This window comes from Vicia villosa, unplaced genomic scaffold, assembly GCF_029867415.1.
Source record: "Vicia villosa cultivar HV-30 ecotype Madison, WI unplaced genomic scaffold, Vvil1.0 ctg.001324F_1_1, whole genome shotgun sequence".
Lineage (NCBI taxonomy): Eukaryota > Viridiplantae > Streptophyta > Magnoliopsida > Fabales > Fabaceae > Vicia > Vicia villosa.
Genome location: NW_026705575.1, coordinates 501424 through 518335, shown reverse-complemented (window position 1 = coordinate 518335; position 16912 = coordinate 501424). Strand labels below are relative to the sequence as shown.

Below are 16912 nucleotides of genomic sequence, written 5' to 3'. Positions count from 1 at the left end.
TAATGGGCTTTTTCCACAAGGCCCATTAAACAAGCCAACTTAATAAACAAGCTAACTTAACAAATTAGGGTTTAAACACTAAAACCTAATTTAACATGCTAACGACCCTAGCATCTTCGACACAAGCATGTGAACAACCTTCGACTTCATGCTTAATCTTGTCGAACCAAGAAGCTACCCTTCGACCATACTAGAGTTCGATCCAATATCTCACAAATCTCCACCTTGGATCTAACTCTACAACATCAAGGGAACAACTAGCTTTCTTCATGCAGCTTTAGCAACTACATACAGTGGAAAAACTTGCAACTCGGCAATGTCTTGGTGATCATATCAGCAGCATTGTCTTCAGTCGAAACCTTCAGCACTTGGACTTCTCCATGCTCGATTACTCCTCTGACGAAATGCAGCCTCACATCAATGTGCTTAGTTCGCTCATGATAGGCTGAATTCTTCGACAAGTGTATTGCACTCTGACTATCACATTTAACATTGATACTCCGACCTTGAAGTTTCAGCTCCTTTGCAAAACCTTTAAGCCACAATGCTTCTTTCACAGCTTCAGTTAAGGCAATATACTCCGCTTTAGTGGTTGATAGAGCAACAACCTTCTGAAGTGTTGCTTTCCAACTAACTGTTGTGCCAAACATAGTGAAAACATATCCAGAAATAGATTTTCTGGAATCCATACAACCTGCATAATCAGAGTCGACATATCCTTCGATTACTGCTTTACTATCTTCACCTAAGGCTCCACCATAAATTAGGACTCTATTCAGAGACCCATTTATGTACCTTAAAATCCACTTCAATGCTTGCCAGTGAGCCTTTCCTGGATTCGCCATGTACCTGCTTACAAAACTTACTGCGTATGTTATGTCGGGTCTAGTACAGACCATAGCATACATCAAAGATCCGACTATATTAGCATATGGATGTTATTCATATAGGCTCTTTCGACATCAGTACTGGGACACTGATCAATACTCAGCTTGAATTGAGGGTTTGTTGGAGTCACAACTGGCTTCGAATTCGACATACCAAACTTTTCAAGAATCTTCTGTAGATATGCCTCTTGAGATAGGCATAACTTTGACTTCTTTCTATCTCTTCGAATGTCAATTCCAAGAATCCTGGAAGCAGCTCCCAGATCCTTCATATCGAACTCCTTATTGAGTTCACCCTTCACCCTCATCACATCTTCGACACTGTTGCTTTCTATGAGAATATCATCCACATAAAGCAACAAAATAACAAATGAATTACCAGGTCGAAATCTGAAGTAAACACAGTGATCGAACTGACTTCTAATGAAACTTATGTGTGCCATGAACTTATCGAATCTCCTATTCCACAGTCGAGGATATTGTTTCAGCCCATATAAAGATCTTTTTAGCTTGCACACATAATTTTCCTTTCCCTTTTCGACATACCCTTCAGGTTGCCTCATCAGGATCGTTTCATCTAAATCACCATACAAGAACGCAGTCTTCACATCCATCTGTTCCAGTTCAAGGTCGAACTGTGCCACCATGGAAAGCAACATTCGAATGGACCTATGCTTCACAACAGGAGAGAACACATCATTGAAGTCGACACCTTCTTTCTGAGTGAAACCCCTTGCGACCAACCTTGCCTTGTATCTTTTCGACGTCACTCCTTCAATTCTTTCCTTAACTTTGAAAATCCATTTACAGCTGACTAACCTTGCCCCAACAGGTTTCTTGATCAGTTCCCAAGTGTGATTATCATGAAGAGATTTCATCTCATCATCCATGGCCTTCAGCCATTCAGTCTTATTTCGACTCCTCATAACTTCCTTAGGATATTTTTCTCTCCTTGGAAAACATATCCTTTCTTGTCGAATTCACCAAGAGAAAGTAGATTTCTCTTCAAATCAGGAACATACCTGACTTCAGTCAACAACCTTATTGACTCATCATGGAGTTTGAATCTCACAGATCCAACACCTGCAATTTTGCAAGCTTTATTGTTTCCCAGCAGTACTGATCCACCATCTTGATCACATAATTCCTCGAACAAGTCTTTGTTTGGAGTCATGTGCCAAGTGCAACCTGAATCCATAATCCACTCCTTCCTAGAGTCACTGCTCGAAACCACAAGGACGTCAGATGATTTGAAATCATCTTGAACAATGGCTGCATTACCATTATCCTTACCTCCATGATATTTCAGGCGTTCAGGGCACACCTTTCTTGTGTGACCCTCCTTCTTACAATGATAGCATCGAATGTCAGATGCTTCGCCACTGTAAGACTTCGACTGGCTTTTGCCCTTCTTCTTGTCAAACTTACCATCCTTTCGTAAGAGTTTTCCTTTAACGGTCAAACCTTCGCCAACAGTCGAAGGTTTATGCTCCTTTCGTTCGTTCAAGTCTTTAGAATACAAGGCTGATTGAACTTCTTCAAACGTCAGGGACTCCCTTCCATACAGGAGAGTTTCTTTGAAGTGAGCATGTGATCGAGGCAAAGAACACAATAGTAACAGCACTTGATCTTCATCATCGATCTTCACATCAATATTTTCAAGATCAAGAATCAGCTTGTTGAACATATCCAACTGCTCAGCCAACAATTTGTCTTCAACCATCTTGAATGAATACAAAGCCTGCTTCAGGTAGAGTCGATTTACCAGCGATTTGGTCATATACAAACTTTCAAGTTTCACCCATAACCCTGATGCCGTCGTCTCCTTTGATACCGGCCGGAGAATCTTATCACCAAGGCTCAACAAAATTGCGCTGTGTTGGATCTGCATTCATGGTTGCCACTCCCTTCAATGCTTCCAAGCAACCTTGCTGAAATAGTAGGGCTTTCATCTTCAAGCTCCACAGACCGAAATCATTCACTCCGGTGAACTTTTTAATCTCATACTTTGTTGAAGGCATCTTCTCCACGCTCACCGCACCAATTTGTTGTGAATTCAATGCCAAGAACAAAGTATAATACAAGGGAAGAATAAAGGACAAGGAAGAAGAAGAACACAAGATTGGTTATAACTGCTATTCTTTTACTTTCTCTTAAAACAAGATTACAAGTTTATAAGAATAGCAAATAACCTCTCTCACCCCAAATTAGGATTTGCAGCTTTTTTTTCAATGATGAGAGACTAGTATGCTATTTATAATAAAACCTAACATACTAACTAATGGGCTTTTTCCACAAGGCCCATTAAACAAGCCAACTTAATAAACAAGCTAATTTAACAAATTAGGGTTTAAACACTAAAACCTAATTTAACATGCTAACGACCCTAGCATCTTCGACACAAGCATGTGAACAACCTTCGACTTCATGCTTAATCCCGTCGAACCAAGAAGCTACCCTTCGACCATACTAGAGTTCGATACAATATCTCACAGAGACTTTAATCTAAACAAATTCTTCATTGCTCTTCATCTTAGAGCAATCCCTCTTAATATTTCCTGGATCTCCCAACCGTTTAGACTTCATTCAAAGTAATATTGTCTTCCTTACGTTACGGTAAACAAGAGAATTTTTAAAATACTTAAAGGATATCGATAATGATCTTAACAAGTTGTTATCATCATCAATCTGCACCTCCATATTCTCTATATCATCAATGATCTAATGAAATTCTATCAACTTCTCCACTATAATTTTTTTCTCTACCATTTTGAATGAGTAGACTTGTTGTTTTAGATACGATTTGTTAGCCAAACACTTGATCATATACAATGAATCAAGATTTTTCGACATCTAAGCCAATCTTTTCCATGTGGATTTTCCTTAAGAAAATTTCCTTTTGGCCCAAGATTGTGACTAATCTATCTTGACACTTCTAGCCTTAAGGATTCAGACTAATCTCTCCCGCAAGAAAATTTACCATTGTTGTGCGCCTAAGACCAGGTTAAAATACTATGAATTTATAGGTAATAAAAATTATTTTATTCACTTTTATATTATTAACTTCAAAATCAATGATATAATAATGAAGAAAAAATAAATTTGTATTTTAAAAATATAAATTCAGTAAAATATTGCTGAAAAATCAATAAAACCAAAAAAAAAAAATTGGAGAGAGATCTCTATCGAAACCAACAATTAAACATATGCAAAGTGGCGCATAGGGAGAGAGGGAGTTCTACCGTTGTTAACATATGTAGAGGATGATTAATTTTGTTTCCTTCCCAAAGCCCTCTAGAAAGTAACCTTTTCCAATTTTTACAATCATTATGTAAAACTCATTTAAATAAGAGAAACTCCATTTTAGCAAGGCATCTCTTCAGTTTTCTTACTCGATTGTGGCAACAGTTTTGTGGTCTTTTAGAGTAACTCGGTTCATACCATGGCTGCAAATGCATCAGGTCAACAAAGTGACAATGATCAAGTTCCCCTAACAGTTTTTATTGACAAAGAGAAAAACAAAGTTGTGTATGCTGAGGCAGGAAAAGATTTTGTCGACGTTTTCTTCAGCTTCTTAACATTGCCCTTAGGGACAATTGCAAAACTCGTAGCTAAGGATTCAAATATAGAAGCAGTAAACTTTGGCAGCATTAGCTCACTCTATCAAAGTGTATCAAATCTCGATGAACAATTTCTATGGTCAAACACATGCAAAGAAATGTTACTCAATCCAAGGAACTCAATGCAACGTTATTGCCAGAACATGAAACTCAACATCGATGAAACACAACCCTTGATGTACTATTTCTGTGAGGACGAGACTTGCAGAAGAGAAAATTGGTACAGTTTGTGTACTTTCAAGGATCAATTATGCACTTGTGGAAACCTAATGAATGTAGTAGTTCCACAGAAAAACAACACCGAAAATGGCTTTGTCAACCATAGTTCGACTTTTGTTATTTCCGACAATCTTTTCGTGATGCCTAATCTTCTTAGAACAAGTTTAAGTCTCTTTCAGAAGCTTGGAATCAAGGACATTGACGCGGTTGATAAACAAACAATAAATATCAGCAAGAAAGAGGTATGTTTTCTCAACAAAAAAAAATTCTACTTTCTATTTATTACTAGTATATAATATTGTTTATATTTTGTTTGATTAGGTAGTTGATATTCTCAAGTTTTCTTTGATATCAAAGACTCCTTTGACAGACTTTTTCTTTAAAAAGGTAAAATTGGTTAGTAATTTAGACCCGAGAAACCGATTGGAATTTTGGATTGGTGAATCAGAGTTAGAAGATGAACCATCTGATGAATCAAATATGGTTGTGAAAATACTTAGAAGAAAATCGAATGAAAAAATTCTGTTTGTTGAGGCGAAAGAAGATTTTGCTGACTTTGTTTTTAGTTTTCTTACCTTTCCTTTGGGAGGTGTGTTGCATATGCTCCAAGGATTCTCTTTTTTGAGCTGCATTGATAATTTATACAAAAGCATGACTGGGTTGTGTACAGCTAGATGTTTGACATCTTATGAAATCAAAGAGAAATTATCTAAACCTTTGATTTCGATGGAATTCAAACTCAGGAACCAAATATTACCTATTCATGGTGATTATAAAGATAGAAGTGAACCATATGGATACATTGATCCTAAATCTCCGATTTCTGGAGGATTTGCAAAAGGACCATTAACTTTTATGGTGACAGATGATTTGGTAATGAGTCCAATGTCATCTAGTAATGTTGTTTCATATCTAGAAAGAATGAATGTCCCTCTTAATGACTTGGAAGAAAGGGTTGTCAGCATTGGTGTCAAGGAGGTAAGGCTTGCCTGAAACTTTTCTTATCTCGCGCGCGCTTTGTTCAAGTGTTACCTGTATCAGATTTACATCTCACAATATTTGATTGCATTATAATGCAGGGTCTCAGGATTTTAAAAGCTGCATTAACAACAACTTCTGCTTTAACAAATGGTCTCAGCCTTTCCATAATGGAGCAATTCTTTCATGAACAAAAGTCTCAATCTATCCGTAAGGCCAATTAAAATATCTGAATATGGCACAATAGAGTACTATATTTGTTGTGATTGTGGCATGGCATTAGAGTAATTGATGACTTGTTTGGCACACTTTGATCAAATATTTTGTTTTGTTTTGAATTAAGTATTGTAAAATATCTTGTTGCAGTTTTCTTGTGTTGTTTTAGCATATTATTATGTTTTCAAGCATGAATATAATTTTATGACATCCAAAGAGTAACAGAAGGTGAAAAAACAGAAATGAGAACGAATGTGATGTTATTTTGCTTTCGAGTCTAATTATTGGGTAAAAGAGGAATAGCTTAAAAATGTATAAAAAGATGAAGCTAAAGCATATTCAATTGATCAACTCGGTGAATCTACAAGCTTGCTTATATAGAATACAAGTCACACTTTTCATACTCATGGAATAAAAAACTTGAGAGAGGGAAGGAAAACATTAAAAATGAGAAGAAGAATTCACATAAGAGGGAATGTGTGAGCAAGGAATAAAACACGTGATTCTTATGAGGTCAGCACTTGGGTGCAAAGTTATCACGTCACAACACATTCCCTCGTGTGAAAAGCTGACGTTCATTATTTTAATATTTTAAATAAATATCTGCGTGTAAATTATATCACAAAGGTCCTTTTTCGCGTCATGAAATTTCCGTGGCAAAATCGCCCCGCTAGACAATATTTTTTGTAGTGAGATATGATTGAATTTTGAGAGATTGGGATGAGAAGTTAGAGTTTCACCTTAATTGATAAAACAAACCATGGTGAATTGTCATGCATGATATTTAACTACGGTTGATAATCTGGACCGTAGTGAAAATTGTTTAATTTTTATTTAAAAATAAAAATTAAGTAAACACATCCTTTTTCAATAGTAAAACATGAAGTTGTAGGTGTTGGAATTCGAAACGTGTCACTCTTTCTCATATCACATCGATTGTTTAGTTGGAGTATAGTTATATGTAATTTTAAAATAAATAAAAAACGAAAGAGGCGTAATAAACATATATTATTTGGGTTGATTAAATGATCATAGAAAAAATTATTATAAAATGTGTTTTTTTTAGTAGTGGTATTTTCTTTTTAGGGTTAAATATACAATCCCGTTGTCATTAGGGCGAGATTTAGTTTTTTCCCTTGAAGTATTTTATTTGTGAATGCACCCTTCTAAAACAAAGATTTCATTTTCACCACACCATTTTACTTGTTTGGCTGACTGTGTATTGTGCTTATGGCTATGTGGCATTGAGATGTTGTTGACTGTGTAGTTCTTCCCCTTTTGTTCCATTCTTCTGATTCGTCTTCAGTGTTGCTACATTTGTCTGCTTCTTCTGAGTTCATACTCCATCCTTTCATTTTGAAGCATGGTTAGAAGCAATTATCTTGGAAGCAGCGATATTTCAGTTGGATTTTCATGTTTACCTAGATGTGGTTGTGATAGACCAATAAACATGTGGGTCTCCAACACAGTTAAAAAACGCAATAGAAAATTCTGGAAATATCGCAATGTTGGGGTAAGAATGTTTGTGGCTACATTTGATAGGAAATTTTGATTTTTATTCATGCTAACAGATGTGTAAAATGTATTTTCTAGATTGGGAATAACTGTGAATTATTCTTATGAAATGATGAAATTGGAGTGTCTATGAAAGGGAATAGTGTTATTCAACCAATTTGTAAAAAAGCGTGAGATACTAGAACTGAAATTTAAAATAGTAACAAAGAAATTTGAGAAGTTGAAGAGGAAGCTTGAAGCTTAGAGAAAGATTAATATGAAGCTCAAGATGGAAATTGTTATGTGTTGTTTGATAGTTGCTCTATTGTATAACTTTATGTAATCTTTAAGTAGGTTCAATAGTTGTAGTTTTTTGGTTATAGAACAATGTTAACACTATCATGTATTTTGAAACATCTTTATATTAATGGAAAGGTTTTAATTTCTGTCTAAAAAGTTGTGTTAATCATCTGAAATATGGGCTACACTGCATTTAGCATTTGATAATAGTACTAAAAGTGTGCATGATTCATTCATTTGATAATAGCACCTAAAATGTGCATAATTTAGACATTATAAAATAACACCAAAAGTGTGCATAATTCAGACAATACAAAAGAGCACCAAAAGTATGCATAATTCATTTCAAAATAAAAGTTGTCATAACAAAATTACAAAACAACAACATCAGATACTTGCATGAAACATTACAAAACGACACTAATACATAATTTGCTGTCATATCAGAAAACATTAGAGGTCATTAATTGATTTCTTCTTTGGAGCCTTTTTTGGAGTACTCTTTGGAGCCTTCCTTGTATTTTGTGAGGCATTTCCTTCTTCTTCTTCTTCAGTCAAGTACATAGGTTGGTCTGGGTTAGAATCAGGACCTATGAATGGTTTTGGTTTTTTAAATCAATTCTCCTTAATTCTCTCGCTTGACCTCTTTTTCAATGGCTTGGATTCTTATTTGACCTTATCCTTGCCTTTGTTTATGGTACTTGTTGAGCTTATTCTTGTTTGCACACTTGGATTTATGTCGGGTAGGCTTGAAATCATATCATAAGTGATATCCCCAAACAATGAAGCTTCACTTTGAGTAGCAACAGATTGTTCATTTACAGTAGCAGATGGTTGATTCACTACAGATGACTCACTTTGAGTTGTAGCAGATGCCACATCCATAGTAGCAAATGGCTGATCAGTTGGCTTATCTGCAACATTTGCACTAGAAGTTGCACTTGATATGATCAGCTGGCTGATTAGTTAACTATTATAACATCATACACAATTGGTTATCAGTGAACTTTTAAATGGATTACCTTTTGCTGATCTGAAATAAATACATATCTATTATCCTTTCCAACATCTTTCATTAACAACTGTATAAACTACCTCCACGATTCCTTGGTTTCTATTTCCACAACATCAAATGCTAGTAGGAAGTACTGGTCATTAGGGTCCCTTCCCACAGCTATTAAAAGCTGACCTATATATTTAGTCTTCAAATGACACCCATCAACCCCTATGAAGGGTCTACAACCATTTATGAACCCTTTTATACATCCATCAAAACAAAAATAAAACGATCCAAACCTTGGTTGGATTGAAGGTATTGGTCTGTCAATGTTGATCTTCATAGTATTTTCAGCATTTACCCTATGCAACTCAGCTCGACATCTCCATAGATTTGCATATTGGTTGTTTGCATCTCCTTCTATGATTTATCTTGCAATCAGCTTAGCTTTCCATGCCCTTGCCACAGTTATACCCACTGAATAATTTTGCCACATATCTTGAATAATATCACAGATCCTTACTTTATCAGAAGTTTGCATTTTCTTTACCACAACCTTGGCCACCCATCTTGAATTTGCAGATCTTGTTACCCTAGGATTTCGACTTACTAAATAAATGGGCAACTAAGGCCCAAAATTGGCAATTGGGCCTCAATTTGATAAAAAAAGGCCCTAAATTGGTAATTGGGCCTCAAGTTAATATCTACACTACCAGTTGGGTCGAAGCTTTTCGACCAAATAACGTTTAGTAGTCGAAGCTGTTCGACTAGGAAGATCGTCTGAGGTTTTAGCGTTCGACCAGACCAAAAGGATGCGAAGACTTAAGGGTTTTTGGCTGCAGAAATCGAAGTGGAGGTCGAGAGGCAGTAGAAGTTAAGAGGCAGTTCCAGGCAGTTTTTCTGGCAGTTCTCACAGGACGCGTGGAAGTCTCACAATTGAAGATCTTGCATGTCGAAGACACGTGTTGACTGATAGCCAGTCGACCGTTAGTAGTAGTTATTTTATTTTTCTATTTAAGCAAGTTTCATAGGAATAATTAAGGGTCCGCATTTTCTACATAAACACGAGTAAACTCAAATCTCTGCGCAATGAGTAACGAGTGCAACTTTGGAATGTATGTATGCGTACCAGTTTAATTAAATGCAATCATTTTACATTACATTTTATCTTTCAGTGCACATTTACTGCCTTCTTTTTTATTGCTTTGATTTACTTTAAAGCCTTTAATTTCAGTGCTTACTTTTACGTTAAAGTCACTATTTACATTTAATACAAATCAGATACACATAACATAACAAAATAAAGCAATCAGTCCTGGAGTATTCTAGTTGACTCCGCAAAGTAACCTTTAAAAAGGAAACTAGCGCTTGTTTACCAGTTTTCTGGGTAAACAAATTGGCACGCCCAGTGGGACTCGTCGATTGTTCTTTATTTTTCTTTAGTTATGAATGATATTAAGAAGTGGTCGGAAATTAACTAACATGGCTGAAGTTAATACAAATAATTCTGATCTTTCTGGAAATCAAGGAGGTGTTCTGAACGGAGGAACACCACAAAATGCCGCAGATTCGTCCCCAGTTGGAACAACAAATACTGGTGGATCGACGGCAGCAATAATGGTATCATCACCAACGAATGTACGGTCACCGTTGAATCCATTACGACCGCCGTTTCATGGAATGATGCCTCCACCAGGTTTTAACCCTCAGTTTGGAATGCCCACGTCTATGATGCAAGGTTTGCATACAAATCCTTCATTATATTCTAACAGCATGATGGCTACAAGCACATCAAATCCAGGGGGTCGACCTATAGGCATAGGATATAATCACCAGGTTTTGCCATCTTTAAGTACTACGTCAATGTTGTCAATTCGACAACAAATGGACGAAAGTAATCATGAAATGGTGAATGCCCTTACTCAACAAATGGGAACTGTTTTTACTCCCATGATTAATAACACAAATCAAAGTTATGAAATATTGGCGGGACAAATGGCCAGAATTGCAGATTTCTTTGGAGCGCCCCCACAACCAAACCTTTCGACTACTCAAGGGTCGAATGTGAGAGGGGTCGAACCTATAGGACAAGGAGATCAAATTGAGCCAGAGATCCCTAGAATAGTACAAAGGCATCAAGATGCTGACCAGGTTCTTAGGAACATCCAGCAAGATGTCAATATTGGACACAATAATATCTCTAATGTAGTTGAACAAATTTTAGTTCAGAATGGAATAAATGTAGGTTTGCATAGACCAAATTTCGTTTCCCCGCTGTCAGAATATGTAAGGCAGACAGAATTGCCTAGGGGGTGGAAAGTCCCAAAATTCACCAAATTTGCTGGTGAGACTGGCGAGTCGACGGTCGAACATATTGCTAGGTTCCAGACAGAGGCTGGAGAAATAGCAAACAATGAAAATCTAAAGATGAAGTATTTTCCAAGTTCTTTAACGAAAAATGCATTTACTTGGTTCACGACCTTATCTCCCCAATCTTTGTTCTCATGGAACCAATTAGAACGATTGTTTCATGAACAATTTTATATGGGACAGTCGAAAATTAGCTTGAAAGAATTGGCTGAAGTTAGGCGAAAGGGTACAGAACCAGTCGATGACTATCTAAACCGTTTTAGGTTACTGAAAGCTAGATGTTTTACACAAATTCCTGAACATGAGTTAGTCGAAATGACTGCAGGTGGGTTAGATTATTCCATAAGGAAGAAATTAGACACCCAACATTTGAGAGACATGGCACAACTGGCAGATAGAGTACGCCAGGTCGAAAGGCTAAAAGCTGAAAAAGCCAGAGCTAGTAAATATCATAAGAAAGAAAAAATAGCTTATGTTACTACAAGTGAGTTCGACTCTAATAGCGATAGTGAATACGAAGAGGGAGAGGTCAACGTGGCTGAATTAAAGCTAGGGCCACCATATATCTGTAAATTGCTTAAACCTTCAAAAGATAAAAATCTGGTTGAAAGTAAGAATGAAAAATTTTCTAGTAAAACGTATTCATTTGATATAACAAAATGTGACGAAATATTTGATTTGTTGGTTTCTGATGGGCAAATCATAGTACCCCCGGGACTTAAAAATCCTCCTCTTGAACAAAAGAAAAAAAGAGGATTTTGTAAATTTCATAATTTCTTGGGTCATAAAACTTCTCAATGTGTCCTTTTCAGGGATTTAGTGCAAAAAGCTTTGAAAGAAGGAAGGTTACAGTTTGGAGAAAAGCCAAAGTCATCAATGCAAGTTGATACTGTCCTTTGCAAGTCGAAGAGGCTCATTATACTGAGCTTGCTGATGTGATGATGGTTGAGACTACTGATGGTTTCGTTAGAAAGCAAGACGGCGCTACTGATGGCAAAGTTTTGAACATGGTTTATCCTGAACCAAAAGAGAGTCTTTTGAAATTCCTTGAGAGATGCCACAATAACAACTCTCAAGTTGGATTATGCCCAAGGTGTGATGCTGTTTTCAATGTCGATGCTGCAAACAAAGTGAGGTTCGACCCTCGTCGAGGCAAGAATCGTCAATTCATGTATACAAGAGAAAACAGTGGCCGAAAGGCTGGAGAATACAGGAAGATGTTTGAAAAACCAAGGACTTTCCGTCCCAAGACGGATGTCCCTGAAGACAAATGGGTGAAACCCATTAACTTCAGAGGTAAACGTCCAGAATGGCAGATTCAAGGCGATGGAACCAATGCTGAAGGTTCTTGGACTGATAGTGGATCTAAAAGAAAAGATTACATATCTCCAAACTACAAAGGAAAGAACCCCATGACTCGAACGCAATGGAGGCGTTACCAAAGAAGCCACAAGAATGGACAAGAGGGTTCAAAAATGGTGCAGGCAGGATTTTCTCACTATCAGTCAAAACCCTTTCATAGGAAGTTGACTGAGGAGCAGGCTAAAATAGCAAATGAAAGATTAGCTGCTGGGATGATCCTAGGAAAGAAATTGATCAAAGAATTGGTCGACGACGATGCTCAACTCCCCAATACAGAAAAAGAGCCTGAGTATTCTCCATTGTCAGACGAAGAAGTCGATGATAACTTTGACATAGAGTCAGATGAATTGCTAATCGACTATGGGATTGTTTCTGTACTCCCGGCTGAGTTCGACAGAATCTCTGAGTTATCTGAGAATGAAGATGATTTTCTTCCTGACGAGAATGTGGAAGAAACACCTGTTTGTTATTATGTGATGAGAAAAGGAGTGGTAGAAGAGCAAAAGGCTGTGTTTGAGAGCCCAGGTCGAGGAATGATGTATCATTTGAAGCCTTTATTCATAAGGGCGAAAGTCGATGGTGTTCCAATAAACAAAGTGTTTGTCGATGGTGGGGCTGCTGTAAACTTAATGCCTTATTCTTCACTTCAGAAAGTGGGAAAGTCGGATAAAGACTTAAGACCCCATAATATGGTACTGTCTAATTATGAGGGCAAGACAAGTGGAATACTTGGAGTAATTCAAGTAAAACTAGCTGTTGGTTCGTCTGTCAGGTCAACCGTCTTCATGGTGATTGCATCGCAGGCAAATTTTAAACTGCTATTGGGTCGAGAATGGATCCATGGTATTGGGGCAGTTCCTTCCACCTTACATCAGCGTGTGGCCATTTGGAGGTCAGATGGTATAGTGGAGAATATTGAAGCTGACCAAAGTTATTACAAAACTGAAAGTGGTCGCAGACACTTCGACCAGCATTTGGCAAATGTAGCTCCTTGCTACAAAGCAGAAGATGTATATCCTTCTGATGAAAGTGTGTCTAAGTATCTGAACTTAGACCCAAATTATGGTTTCATTTGGAATAAAGAAGATCCTAATGAACCATTGAACCATGAAAGTCCTCCAGAGCAGAGGACAACAATCAAAGACGATGACCACTGAGTCAGAATACCTGGCTCGAATAACGGCCTATTTGGCCGAAAACAAAGAAAAAGCGGCTTTAGAAGCCGAACTAGAGAAAAATATGACGATTGAGGCCATGATAGTAAAAAATGAAAACGATCAAGAAGTCGATCATCAAGTCGAACGACTTGACGGGATATACGATGACGAACCTTTAGGTTTCGAAATGGATCCATCAGGATCGGTAAAAAGGATGCAAGCTCAAGATCCTCTTGAGGAAATTGACTTAGGTGATGGAGTCATTAAAAGGCCTACTTATGTAAGCACAAGGCTTACAAGTGACCTAAAGACCAAGTTGATTCGACTTTTGAAAGAATACAAAGATTGTTTTGCATGGGATTACAATGAAATGCCTGGTTTAAGTCGACATGTGGTGGAACATCGACTACCACTAAACCCAGGGAAGAAACCTATCAAGCAGCTTCCTAGAAGATTTGCGCCAGAGGTTATGGAAAAAATCAAAATAGAAATTGAAAGATTGCTGAAAAGCAAGTTTATTCGAACTGCGAGGTATGTCGAATGGTTAGCTAATATAGTGCCTGTCATAAAGAAAAATGGTAGCCTTCGTGTATGCATAGATTTCAGAGATTTAAATAAGGCTACTCCTAAAGATGAATATCCCATGCCAGTTGCTGAAATGTTAGTCGACTCTGCAGCCGGATTTGAATATCTCAGTTTATTGGATGGATATTCAGGTTATAACCAAATTTTTATAGCTGACGAAGATGTACCCAAGACGGCATTTCGGTGCCCAGGTGCTTTGGGAACTTATGAATGGGTAGTAATGCCTTTTGGTTTAAAAAGTGCTGGCGCTACATACCAACGAGCCATGAATTCCATGTTTCATGATTTTATTGACAAATTTATGCAGGTTTATATTGATGATATTGTAATAAAATCTAACTCCGAAAATGGTCACTTAGACCATCTTCGACAATCTTTTGAACGAATGAGGAAATATGGACTCAAAATGAATCCTTTAAAATGTGCTTTTGGTGTACATGCAGGGGATTTCCTGGGTTTCGTGGTTCACAAGAAAGGCATTGAAATAAATCAAAATAAGACGAAAGTGGTCTTGGAGCTAAAAGCGCCAGAAACAAAGAAACAACTCCAGTCATTGTTGGGGAAGATTAATTTCTTGAGGAGATTTATCTCAAATCTAAGTGGCAAGACGAAGATATTTTCACCACTTGTGAAACTCAAGAACCAAGATCAATTCAAATGGGAACAAGAACATCAACAGGCATTCGACCAAATAAAAGCTTATTTAACTAAGCCTCCTATTTTGTTACCCCCCAATAGGACAAAAAGTATGAAGTTATACATAGCTGCATCAGGCTCGACAATTGGAAGTATGTTGGCCCAAGAAGATGATAATGGCGTCGAAAGAGCTATATATTATCTAAGTCGAACCTTAATAGATGCTGAGACTAGGTATAATGATATTGAAAAATTATGCTTGTGCTTATATTTTTCATGTAACAAACTTAAGCAATATATAAAGCCTGTTGATGTGTATGTGTCTTCTCATTTTGATATTATTAAACATATGTTGTCTAAACCAATTTTGCATAGTCGAATTGGTAAGTGGGCCTTAGCGCTAACTGAATTTTCCTTGACATATGTCCCTTTAAAAGCTATGAAAGGACAAGTTGTGGATGATTTTATAGTCGACCATGGGTTAGTCGAATTGTCTGTAAATCAAGTCGAGCAAACTAACTGGAAATTGTTTTTTGATGGTTCTAGTCACAAAAATGGGCCAGGCATTGGAGTCCTAATTATTTCCCCTAAGGGACTTCCAACTAAGTTCCATTACAAAATGAAAGAAGTATGCTCTAATAATGAAGTCGAATATGAAGCCTTGATTACTGGTTTGAAAGCCCTAATAGATTTGGGGGCAACCCGGGTTGAGATTCGAGGTGATTCTGAACTAGTGATTCGACAAATCAAGAAAGAGTATAAGTGCATTAAAGAAAATCTAATAATGTATTATGCAATCGTGATACGCTTATTAGAAAGCTTCGAACATGTTGAGATCTTGCATGTACCAAGATCCAACAATTACATTGCCAATGAATTGGCACAAATTGCTTCTGGGTATAGAGTTTCTAAAGACAAGTTGGAAGATATGGTCGAGATCAAGAATAAAGAAACTCATGAAGTATTAGACAAATTGGGTCAATTGTCGACGTCAAAATTCGAGGGGGTAGACGATGATGTTGAAGTTAAAAATTTGTATGCCTTGGAAATTTTTGTCATCGACAATATGACTGATGCTGATTGGAGGAACCCATTGGTCCAATACCTAAATAATCCAGTCGGAGGAACTGATCGAAAGATTAAATATAGAGCTCTAAACTATGTGATATTAGGAAATGATTTATACAAGAAAACAGCTGAGGGTGTGTTGTTGAAATGCTTAAGTGAAGCTGAAGCATATTTGGCTGTGTCAGAGGTTCATAGTGGTGTTTGTGGAGCTCATCAATCAGGTCATAAGATGAAATGGTTGTTGTTTAGACAAGGTTTATATTGGCCGACAATGCTGAAAGACTGTATTGAATATGCAAGAGGATGCCAAGAGTGCCAGAAATTTTCAGGTATTCAACATGTTCCAGCCAGTGAATTGCATGCGATTATCAAACCTTGGCCTTTTAGAGGATGGGCTTTGGATTTAATAGGAGAAATCAAACCTGCGTCTTCTAAGCAACAAAGATTCATCTTAGTAGGAATAGATTATTTTACTAAATGGATAGAGGCAATCCCACTAGTTAATGCTGATCAAGAAGCAGTGATTAGTTTCATACAAAAACACATTATCTACAGATATGGGATCCCATAAACTATTACTACTGATCAAGGATCAATTTTTGTTGGTCAAAAAATGCAAGCTTTTGCAGCAGAAACAGGGTTTAAATTGCTAACATCTACTCCATATTATGCCCAGGCAAATGGTCAGGTCGAAGCTGCTAATAAAGTTATCATAAATTTAATAAAGAAGCATGTGGGAATAAAGCCAAGAAATTGGCATCAAACGCTCGACCAAATTCTTTGGGCTTGTCGAACATCACCAAAGGAAGCAGTAAAAACTACTCCATTTCGTTTGACATTTGGGCATGATGCTGTGTTGCCTGCAGAAATTCACCTACAGTCAACAAGAATTCAACGACAAAACAGTCTGTCGTCTGACGAATACTGGAATATGATGTTAGATGAGTTAGTCGAATTAGACGAAGAGAGGCTAATAGCGTTGGATAGATTAATAAGACAAAAGGAAAAAGTGGCGAAGGCTTA

The 16912-nt window shown here is 37.1% G+C and overlaps 1 protein-coding gene across 1 annotated transcript; it reads left to right on the top strand.

The window, feature by feature from the left end:
- Positions 1-4329: 4329 nt before the first annotated feature.
- LOC131634639 (uncharacterized) lies at positions 4330-5928 on the top strand. The gene is made up of 3 exons (XM_058905294.1): positions 4330-4968; positions 5048-5704; positions 5806-5928. Exons 1-3 carry the CDS (start codon positions 4330-4332, stop codon positions 5926-5928), a joined length of 1419 nt encoding a protein of 472 aa, XP_058761277.1.
- Positions 5929-16912: the final 10984 nt, after the last annotated feature.